The sequence below is a fragment of the Lasioglossum baleicum genome, chromosome 13 (assembly GCF_051020765.1).
Source record: "Lasioglossum baleicum chromosome 13, iyLasBale1, whole genome shotgun sequence".
NCBI lineage: Eukaryota > Metazoa > Arthropoda > Insecta > Hymenoptera > Halictidae > Lasioglossum > Lasioglossum baleicum.
In genome coordinates this window covers 10699499-10710303 of record NC_134941.1, presented here as the reverse complement: position 1 = coordinate 10710303, position 10805 = coordinate 10699499, and the positions used below count along the sequence as shown (strand labels likewise).

General features: G+C 40.6%; 2 protein-coding genes and 1 long non-coding RNA gene across 11 annotated transcripts in view; 1 reads left to right on the top strand and 2 right to left on the bottom strand.

The window, feature by feature from the left end:
* Positions 1–8: 8 nt before the first annotated feature.
* Positions 9–3083, bottom strand: Bap55 (Brahma associated protein 55kD). Of its 2 annotated transcripts, XM_076437041.1 has the most exons (6): positions 2924–3083; positions 2349–2695; positions 1945–2274; positions 1620–1871; positions 1351–1548; positions 9–1051 (listed from the first exon to the last, which is right to left on the bottom strand). In XM_076437041.1, exons 2-6 carry the CDS (start codon positions 2673–2675, stop codon positions 836–838), a joined length of 1323 nt encoding a protein of 440 aa, XP_076293156.1. In that variant the 5' UTR covers positions 2676–2695; positions 2924–3083; the 3' UTR covers positions 9–835. The 2 variants fall into 2 exon arrangements, with proteins under 2 accessions (XP_076293156.1, XP_076293158.1); XM_076437043.1 differs by lacking the exon at positions 2924–3083 and having other exon boundaries at positions 2349–2917.
* Positions 3084–3604: 521 nt separating this feature from the next.
* Positions 3605–10805, top strand: part of Fra (neogenin protein frazzled) — a 19796-nt gene continuing 12595 nt past the window's right edge. For all 7 annotated transcript variants that reach the window (XM_076437019.1, XM_076437013.1, XM_076437017.1 and 4 more), the window contains exon 1: positions 3605–3833. In XM_076437019.1, the coding sequence (XP_076293134.1) occupies positions 3779–3833 (55 nt within the window). In that variant the 5' untranslated portion in view covers positions 3605–3778. The remainder of the gene's footprint in view (positions 3834–10805) is intronic.
* Positions 4644–10110, bottom strand: LOC143215168 (uncharacterized). Of its 2 annotated transcripts, XR_013010305.1 has the most exons (9): positions 9252–10110; positions 8992–9164; positions 8890–8922; positions 8430–8536; positions 8227–8348; positions 7475–8121; positions 6882–7186; positions 6627–6750; positions 4644–6258 (listed from the first exon to the last, which is right to left on the bottom strand). It is a non-coding gene; the product is annotated as an uncharacterized LOC143215168 (long non-coding RNA). The 2 variants fall into 2 exon arrangements; XR_013010304.1 differs by having other exon boundaries at positions 6882–8121.

Here is a 10805-nt window from a genome sequence, read left to right as displayed (position 1 = left end):
AAGTAACATACTTCCGACACTTTAGACTTCATTTGCCACTGTGAACGTGCTTCAGCAAATAGCGAAAACCGTTTGTCAAATGATTATTAATAGTTAATTGTCCCAGCGCTCCAAATCAATTTGCGATTCATCTATATTTTAGACTAATTTCAAAGTCTAGCATGAGTTTAATGTACTTCGTCATTAGCGCAAATTGCATTGTGGGCTTTGATCTTGTGGTAATTTCACCGACACAAGACCCATTAACTATGTTTGAATTAAAGGTTTCTTTTTCTTTTGAAATTATACCTTTTAGTCATACATTATTCACATAGAGTTTTTGCTATAGCGTTCCACGAATAATGACAAGGAAGAAACAGTTTGAGAACAGAACTGTATTTTTCTATACTGTTCCCACTTCTACAAAAGATACTTGTGGCAAAGGGATACTGATGTGCACGCACGTCGATGTTAAAGATTTGTATTTTCCACGGTAAGTTTTTATAAAAATTTTAATACAACTTTGTATACACCATTTCTTATAAAATTTTATTGCGTTTATGTGGTGCATTGATAATAAATAAAACTTTCACTTTTTTGACTGCATATTTTACAAGTCATTGTTCAATATCACTTATAAGTAAAATATACTTATCTTAGGTCAAGATCAAAAGCGCGTTGCTTTTAAACGAATCTCGGAGAATGTGAAATTTGTCACTGTATGTATATGTATCTTTTTATAATTTGTTTAAACGTGATCTTTCAAACCTATTTGCTTATGAAAAGAAACTTTCAAGGAAATGTTTGTACAAATATGACATTATAAGACGAGGTTAAATGAAAATAACTTATTAATCTATGGACATTTTCGTTCTACTTGACTCTTTCCACTCTCTTCATATTCTTGACTGGAGATCCACATTTGTTGGAAAGTACCGATCGAGGCCAATATAGATCCACCGATCCATGCTCCGAATCGTCGTTCAGCGCACCCGTTTACGCTGATTAATTTCAGTCTCATACTAGACGGTATTCTCATAGACAGATCTCTGTTTAAACGTTCTGGGAAGCCCTGTGCAATACAAAAAAATCGAACAAATGTGTTATAATTTGGCTTATTATTCGTCATCCGATAGATGAAGTGATAATTAGACTATGGATCTTTATGCATTTATGGCTTCTGAAAATTTTCAAAAAATGCCAAAATATATTTTTCGACAGAATTTAGTCTAATTTAGATATATTTCAGATCTACAAAGGCTACTGCTACTGAAAATAATATTTTATTTGGTTCCCCCTACTTAAAAATAGTCTCGAAAAATTGCAAATTACATAAACATCTGCAGTCTAGTGATAACAGTCTAATTATACCTGAATGAATGAATTTCCACCGGTAACAACGACACTTCCATATAAGGCTGGTCGCACATCAACATCACACATTCCGACACTGGTTTGTACGATGTGACCTACTCCTAGCATAGTATTACCAACCATACCTCCACGCATTTGTACCATACTAGGATCGAAGAGAGCTTCTGGCATACGAAATCTCTCACTTCCAAAATCCTTGAAATATTATTATTTGTTATACAAAATAAATATGTATACTGTTGGCAATGAATATTGCTTTTATATACCTGATGGTACCCAGTTGGAAATTCGTACTGAACTGCAGGAATCGTGGAAACTATTTTCTCATCGAACGGAGTTTCTGATACTTGTAACACAGTAGCTTGGAAATCTTGAATAAGTTTCTTCACCATATAGTTGTGCCAAGATTTAGTGACTTCTGGCAAGCCTTTCTTTTTAACCCACCGAGGTTTGTCATGATCTTTAACAACTTCTTTACTTCCCACCATGTAAGAAGGAGACAGATCAATATCATTATCCTGTAATAATTTAAACAATATGATTATTCAATGTTTCTACATTATCAAACAGTTTTCTCTAGTATGTTCATACCTGAAGAAATTGTCTACACTGCATGCTAATATAGTCTCCTCCAAGAGGAGATTTTACTATCGCTTGTGTTAATACGAAACCATCTTGAACAGGCACAGCAGAAGTATGCGTTGCTCCACTATCAACAACAATACCAGTTGCTCTGCCATTCGCGAAAGCAGCAAGCACTGCATTCTTAACCAAAAAGTATGCTGGTACATTATACTTTTCAAACATTAATTCAGTTAACTTTTCTCTTTTGCTACGAACATTCCACGGTGATTCAGAGAACAGTACCGGATGATATTCTGCATCTGATTGAATTACTTTGGAGTAAGTATAATCTAAAACCTATTAATTATAGTTTTATGTTATTTATTATAGGAAAGTAAATAATTTCAGCGAAGAACATATGTTTATGTTACCTTTTCGAAATGATCCCAGTCCTCTATCATACCGTCTTTCATATAACTTACAACTTCCATATTTTTTCGTGGAACATGTAGTATAGTAGTATCGATATAATATTTGGTCCCAGATTGTGTGATATTGTTATCCGGCTTTTTATCATCGATGTCCATCGGTTCTGTTTTCGTAGCCGTACAATTGCCATCCTCTCCTATTCCCACAACTGCGGGGATCTCGGCCTTCGGAGTATCCTCTTGAGCATAACCAACTCTCAAAGAATGATGACCCAAGTCAAATACCAAAGCTCCGATTTCATCTCCTCCATAAAGCATGCCCCCTGACATTTTGTTGGTTTGAAAATGATCTATGACAGTAATCGAATTATTTGTACGGCTCTCTCTCTTCCTCTTACAACAATTACCACGACATTCTAATTTTCACTTGTATCGGCATCGAAAGCAATTCGGTGGCGAACTTCTATCATAAAAACGGTGTAAATACTAAATTTAGTATACATAAGCCGGATAGGTAATAACTCATATTAAGCACGGTACGTTGCGAATATAATCCCCACATTGAACTTGCGACTCACCGTAACGCCTTTACAAAAATAACTCAATGAAATGGTTAAAATATATGTACTTGACGGCTACATGAACATTTATTTATGTATTCTTTTTAATGCAACAGAAACATAACCTCAACTCAGAAGGACGCTTAATGCCGCCACCATGAACAAAGCTACTCCTAGATGTCCTAGATTAGAAGATCTAAATCGCAGAATCTCTACCTCCCCCAGTGAGAAGAAATCTTAATTAAAGGAAACGGCATTCGAAAGCGTTTTATTTATTGCGAATTGCTCCAACAATTCATTTCTACAATTACATTTATGTAAAAATTTTTTATGTTCCACAGAATCTTTATATGTGAACACAGACTAAAGGAGTAATGTATTTAAACGATTCAATTGACTCGAATAAGAAGTTAATTAAAAACAGGTAAGTACACGATATTTTGCAATATCTCTCAACAAAATTGAATTGAAAAGTTGTGAAAATAGCCATAAATAATAGTAGAAATTTAAAAGTCACGGTCGGCAAGAAAGGGATTCCTAAACCACCTGTTAGTTCGAGGTTTTTCCGCGGGCAGCGCCATGGTCGTTAGGGCCCGCAAAATGGCGCTTCGAGTCAGATTGTCGCACGACTCGAGACAATGCGGAGGTGTATAGCCGTCCTTTAGCCATGTTCTATCGTTGGGTTCGCGAGAGTGTAGTGCGAGAATGAGGCTGACGGATGCGAGATTCGCAGGATCGTTTGACGGGTGACGGTGAGCCAAAGCAATTGGCATGTGTTCGCGGGACAGGACATTGTATGCTGGTGCAGCGATCGCGTGAAGAAATTGCGCTGGGTTTTCGTACGCGTCGGAGTCTGTGACACCCGCTGGCCCAATGGAGCCGCGTACTCTCGCTGTCCCGTTGGCTTTGTTGACATTCGTCGTATCGGGTAAGTTCCCCGTATCGTCGTCCTCTTATCTCCGTGAATCAACGTAATCTTCATCGCACGGAAATCCCCGGCAACGTAGATTCTGTCAAAAATCTCTCGTTTTCACAGGATCAAATTTAAAATCCCGAGTGATTGTATATTGTGCGAACGGGAGACCGAGTGTCTGCGCAGGACAGCATTGTCACTCGCGGATATATATCGTGGAAACGGGCTCTCGCGATCGCGGAGAAAAATGTGATAAAGCCCTCTTGACGCGTTCTGCACGGCGTTTTATCGATGAACGTGGAAAACTGGGAAACACGGTATCGCTTCGCGGTTACCGTTGTTTGCGTTTCGCCCCATTGTAGTAGTGGGCAAATATTTACGAGAACCAATCCGCGATTTTCTGTTTGCTAATATCTTTACGCCGGAGATTACGCCATGGAAAACGGTCTCGGTCCTGTTTTCGACAGCCGCGTTTTGCTTCACCGTGAGAATAACTATTACAAATACGGGTATTCCTGCAATGGTTAACGATGATCTTGATTCTTCGAACGTGACGTTTTATTGTTCGCCGCCTCCGCCGCACAGCCTTTGAATTAAATAACGAGCTGTTTTGCCATGGGTGCTTCCCGAGCACCAAATGAAAACAATATGAATGAACTCGACTGCCGTAGAAAGATGTTCTGAGAAAAGGAGTTCGGCAAATTTTTATTTAGGCGTCCTTTAAGAATTAAGTTGAGAGACACTGCACCCTCGGGTGGCTATTATTGATGCAGAGAGAAGGTTATCTCGTGTAAGGGGGTGATTCGGGGTGTACTTCCGATTGCAACGATCTGGACAGTATCCCTTGGCAATACTGTCGCAATAACGAGGGCAGTATAGCTCCCCTGATAAAAGTAACGATGAATTGGGAGAGGTAGAACGCAGGGCTAGGGACCATTGTTCTAGTCCCTGGCCCAGTGTACACAAATATAATAGTCTCTGTGTCCTCCGCAGCACAGACTCATTAAGGGGTAGTCTCATTAACATATGAATTTCTTTTTTTTGTGGCGGAGTTAATGCTCAATTTACTATGAATACTACGGTTAAATTGCAGGATTGCTGAACATGATTAAAAAAACAAAAAAGATTTTCAAACCTTTTCTAATGGTTAATAATTGAGTATAGTTTGATAGTCTGTAATTTGATTCGTTTGAATTACGAATATTAATTCAGTCACTTAATAAATAAATTTTCTAAGAGAGGAATAAGGAAAGTTGAACGAAAACACGTTTAATCTACTCTGGGTAACAACGATGTAATTAATTTCAGCGCTTTATTAACTGGATCCTCCCGCTTAAAAGGGATTCTTTTAATTAAGAAATGGTCGGGCATTTTTCGTTGAATTTTTTCCTGTTAGTAATACCGCCAGAAGTGGTTACCGCATATTAATTCCGAAAAACTTGGAAATCCAAACGGCGGTTTTAGAAGGCGATCATTTCGTACCTCGAAATGAGAGTACCCCATTAAAGAAGTTGCACCGCTAGAAGCATTTACGTCAAACACTCGAGTAAAGTATTCCAACAACGCGGCAAGCCTCTCCTTGCGATTTTATCATGATAGAAAATTCATCTACTAAACGTCCCATGTCATTACTTTAAGGCGTTTCGTGCATCTGGAGAGTCAAATAATTTTATAGAAATGTTTGAGATTTCCTTCTGGCGGTAAAAGCTTCGCAGAAAAATTGCTGACATTCAGAGATACTGGATAATACTCTCGTACGATATCTTATAAAACTGTCTTACAGGGATCATATCTCTGAATGACGAGAATTTCGAGGAATTTTGTAAGGCTCTATGTAAATACACATGGTTTCAAAACCACACTTCGTTTGCTTCTCCATTTCACTAGCCCGGGGTTTTGTAAATATACCCGATGGAAAGATGTTTGTAGAAATTAATGATGTTCGCGATGCCCTTCCCGCAAGCGTCGCTCGCTCCTCTTATTATCCTTTTTATTTACTTTTCATTATTACATATACGCGCGCCTAGTTAGATATAAAGATCCATTTCCTGTGGTGGTGAAACGTTCAAACAATGAAAGGGGTCTTAAAAGGGTGCCTTCCCCAAATAAACCAGTTAGCTTTGTCTGGGATACGGCACTACCAACGCGCGTAGCTCGCCTGCAGAACAATTATGGGCCCAAACAAACAGAACATGATAAGTTCAACACCGACATCGGCTCCCGATTTCAGTTCATTGATCTCTCCTCGTAGACCAATTTCAGGCCAATTTTTAGTCCGGGAGAACTCGTGTCGGTTCATCAAGTGGAACTGATTGATCACCGTACGGTTCGATAATTCAAAAGAGTCCGATAGAGATACATTGGCCCTTTCCACGGTCTCGTTATGAACTTCGAGATGCAGTCGATATCTTGAAAACTCTCTTCGCGGTCGAACAAGAATCTGCGAATCAAAATATGTACACATTCCTATTGAATATTGATACCACGATAATAAAGCGACGCCTAATGCTCTCTTCTCGACAAATCTTTTCCCACATCGAGAGTGGTTTTCGTTATCGTTGTTGGAACCGTGTCCGTATAAAGTATAAGGGCATGCTTATAACATAAATTCGACACATGAAGATCTACTCTGGCACTGGTAGCCCAAATACGGAACACGATCGGGGCAACACAACCGCGTTTGAATGTGTTCCCTGTAAAGTGGTATTTACAAACGCGTGTACTGCGCGACCGATGTCGTAACAACACCTTAATGGTCAGCGCCCACGCGGCGTACGCGCGTGCATATTGATGTATAGGGTGATTTACCTAAGACACTCTCCGCATCCCAAGGAACAGGCCCCGATTAATTTGATTTCGACATGCGACCCCCACCTGAGCTCCTCGGTTGGTCTCAAATTAATTTCATGACTACACAGTCTCCAGAATTTGTCTACAAAACGATACAAGTCTATCTTTTTAAAAAGAAGCTTAATCCATTTCCGCCACAGCTCTAAATAGACGATCAAGTCAGAACATCTGAGATGTTCAATTGATAGTCAAATGCGCAATTATTCCGCTTACGGATGCAAATGTGTTAAAAATCGAGGATTTATTGTAAAGATAGGCTGCACCGGTTGTGTTGTAAGGAACACATCCGAAGGTGAAGAGATTTAGGGTGGTAGGTTCGAGCCGGCAGCGCGGTTGTTTTGTAAACCCGGTCGCATTGCTTTTTCTTCTCCTTACAAAGGTATCACGTTCACTGGCGGTTGCATCACGTTGGCAATTCCATTACCGCTATACCCTGTCGCATGGTTTCGTTATCCTTTCAGGGCGTCCTTTTCCCAATTCTCGTCTGTTCGTGGACATTTCGCGGAGCCAGCGCGCGCCTGGAACGGAAGTAGTAACAGTCACGGTACGAAGAAGATAAGAGAAAGACAGATGAGACACCGGGCCTCGTGGAATTCATTTATCGATCGCTAAAGTCAAGCCTAGATTTCCGTCTATCCGGGCCGGGCGTCAGAGTCGTGTGCTCCCTGCGACCCCAACTGTCGCGAACGATTAATTGATTCCCTCGCAGGAGGGATCGTAATATCCTTCATCCCCCGAAGGCGCACCGGTTTTATCAGTATTTATGTGACACCCCGTATATCGGTCGTACCACGGTGTATACGTACCTTGCCTTCCTTCACGGTCTGTTCGTCACATGTCGAGTACTTTTACCACGTTTTTCAACATTCTCCCTCCTTCCCTTGCCGACTTCCATCATGGGCATGCAAACTCGCCCCACGAATTAATCCGTGCCGCGCAAAAAATCCCCCCGAGGATTTATTAACGCTAGAAAATACGTATCGTATATCATATACGTAGAACAGTCATGGAGATCGGCAGTCGGATGCAATAGAGAAGGTCAAATTGCGATAACACAATCGCTGCCAATATTTGTTCTAGTCCCATACTGTGGTGCACGTTCGTACATTTTTTCCTAATGGAAATTTTCATTACAATATGCTCTGTATTTTTAAATTTGTGTAAACAAAACTACATAGTACACATTTCGGCCCCAACCCGAAGTTCTTCTGTACCCCTTACGTCAACACAAGCAACATGTTTGCAAATGGGGTGAACCTTTTTTTGTCAGGGATAGTGTTAATGCTCGCACTATTCGAGCACGCATACGCGAATTGTGATGGTTCGTCGTTTATGTGTTTACTCAGATGGTTGTAAATCGTGATAGGTACCCGCGATGGCACGATAACTTCCTAGAATAGTAGTATTTGTTTAAGTGGACTGTGTATATGTTCCAACTGTGCATCTCTCTAGCCTGGAACACAGGAAATAACTGAGCATCGACTACTTTATTGCGATTGCGGAGTTTTATTTGGTTTTTTAGGTTTAGTAGGACAATTTCTGAAAAAGGTGCATTTACCAGTAGAAGGAGAAAGTACCACTACTTTCTAAGCATTTTTGCCGAAGTGTAACCGTTCGACGAGCCCCGTGAAAACACTTTGCATCGTGAAACGATTCCCGCATCGATCGTGTGAACCTTATCTGCAGGAAATTATCCGATACATTTAGCTCGTCCGAGATAGCGACTTCAAGACTCGTTGTAAGTTTGTACGCGGTACTTACGTCCTCCCTCCACTGTCTCTCTCTTCCGCTCCCGTTATGCTACTAAACAAGACGTATAAACCGATGTCTGACAAACACCCTGCCTATAGGGTGACGAATAATTCGAGCTGAAACAGAAACATTCGAAATCAACATTCATCGAATTGTAATGAGAAGACAAATCATTTTTTCTTCCAAGATAATTGTTCTCGTAGTTTCCTATTTAAGACCAATAGTCAGCAATCTAAAAGTTGTCCCTATTAATATATTATTTTCTACATTTTTATTGTACGAGGACATGGAGCTGCACGTTGGATGTGAGGAATAGGCTGACCATTGTGCACATTTGAATTCACAGGAGTTCTTTAGAAGTCCGTGATTGTACGGCAAAACGACATAAGTCACATGTTCCGTTGTTGTTATCGTTTGTTATCGTTATCGGTTTAAGTATATTATAAATGTATACCTTATCTGAACTTACATAATTTCTGTCATTTTTCAGTTGCAGCAAACGCTAAATAAATACATATTGTATTCAGTTAATAGTATTATATATATTCTATTAAACTTTATATTTATTTACCTCTAAATCGAAAACACTTTTATGTATATCGAAAAGAAAAATTTTCAATGGGCTTTCTTCCTTTTGCCAACATTAGCGTCGTTTTCTGGACTGGACATTGCTTTCGTAACTGCATTTTTGAATGTGCCGCCATGTTGGATACATTGACGCGCCATCAACGGACTTTCAAAACGCTGTTCGGTGGGAGAAGACAATTGCTCGTTACTAATATTTCGACGAAAAAAGATGTTGCAGTCGCACGGAAAGATTTATAGAGCGACCTGTATGAAATAAGGTGCAGTGGTTGTTCCCGCGACGGATTTACCTCGACCGTACACACCGCAATGGTTCTCCTCTTGATCTATTTCGGTATGCCGTGCGGTAGGTTGTCGCCCGCACTCATAAATCAAATAGTCAGACGGCGAACGGTTTATTTTCCTTGAGAATGCAGCGTCGTGGCGCTATCGGGCGCCAAATTTCGCACGTTCCCTTTTCTCTTTTTCATTTGTCGGCTTGTCCGAGCTCGGCGCCTGTTGAACGGACCTGTCAAGCGGAGCGGAACTAATTCGTAACGATTTTTCAAAGAGAAAGGTGGGGGATGTCGATAGATTCGAGAATCGAAACAATGAAATAAATCGATACGACTTTTTCTTTTTTGTGATCGAGCGAAGTTGGCTGCGACTCGGTGGCGGTAAAAATTCGAAAAAGAAGTCGACTCAGCGAGAATTAATTCTCTATGTCGATCATTGAAGACGTGTTCGCGCTCGTTCGCGAAGATTGCACGGAAAGGTGACAGACCACCGTGAGCGTGAAACTGTAACCCAATAACCGTAGACAGTGTCTCTCAATTTTCTGGAAGCGTCGATCGAATTAGCCAACTCCGGCCGTTGATGGACGTCAATTATCGATTGCTCGTCCCTTTCGCTCGCCGGGGGACGAAAAAAGAGTATCCAGTTTTATATCCGATCGATATCCTGTCCTACGGTACCCATGGACTGGCAAAGCCATATGTATACCCCTTAGATCACATACATATACTTATAAACCTGGCTTCAGATAACATTACGTGTTCCAAGATTACTTCATCTACCAGATGACGAATGTGGGCAAAGTGCTGTACTCCGAAGTCAAGCTAAAGTGCATCTAGAGGGGATAGGGGAATCGTCGCTGTATCTCACCAAGTTTGCAATATAATTTTTACGATATTGTGAAAAATGAACCGGTAGATAGTGCTTGTTATTTCAACATTATGTGGAATTCATTTACTGTTAATATCCTTTTCCTTTAAATATCTCGAAACAAGAAATATATGACTTAGACCACTTTCATAATTATGGGCACATATATGTGGTCTACGGTTTCTAATTGTAAGCGATACTCCACCGGGCAGTCGTTCTTCGTACATTTTTTTTTATTTCTAGGTTAAGTTTCACCGCGCGTCTTTCGAATTTTCCATTAATCGAGAGACGCCCGCGGTTCACCCGGTAACGTAACGGGTTCCGCACAGAAAGTAGGGTTCCCGAGGCGAGGTCTCGACACCGGAAGATTGTTAGCCCGCGAAAATATTCATAATTGTCCCGCGCATAATGCGTATCTCTTTCATAAAGAGCCTTAAGAATCTCGGCGAGAAAGGATTTAACGAGCCGCGGTGGAATTTCTTCGGCTCGGTCGATATCGGCGTTGCGTGAATGCGAAATGTTTTATCATGGAAATAACGAAGCTCGCCTCAACGCGAATAATCCGTGGAAAATTTATGGGGAGGATTGTTACCGAATGGAGAAAATGAAAAAATATCCGATGTATTAACCCTCTATAACCCCGTGCGGAGTTGTACG

Bases quoted from the DNA above. Each gene is read 5' to 3' on its own strand.
- Bap55 (XM_076437041.1), bottom strand. From the start codon at position 2,675: ATGTCAGGGGGCATGCTTTATGGAGGAGATGAAATCGGAGCTTTGGTA. The intron at 2,275-2,348 runs GTAACATAAACA...TATAATTAATAG, and splicing joins ACTGGGATCATTTCGAAAAG to GTTTTAGATTATACTTACTC. The intron at 1,052-1,350 runs GTATAATTAGAC...TGTATTGCACAG, and splicing joins GTGGAAATTCATTCATTCAG to GGCTTCCCAGAACGTTTAAA.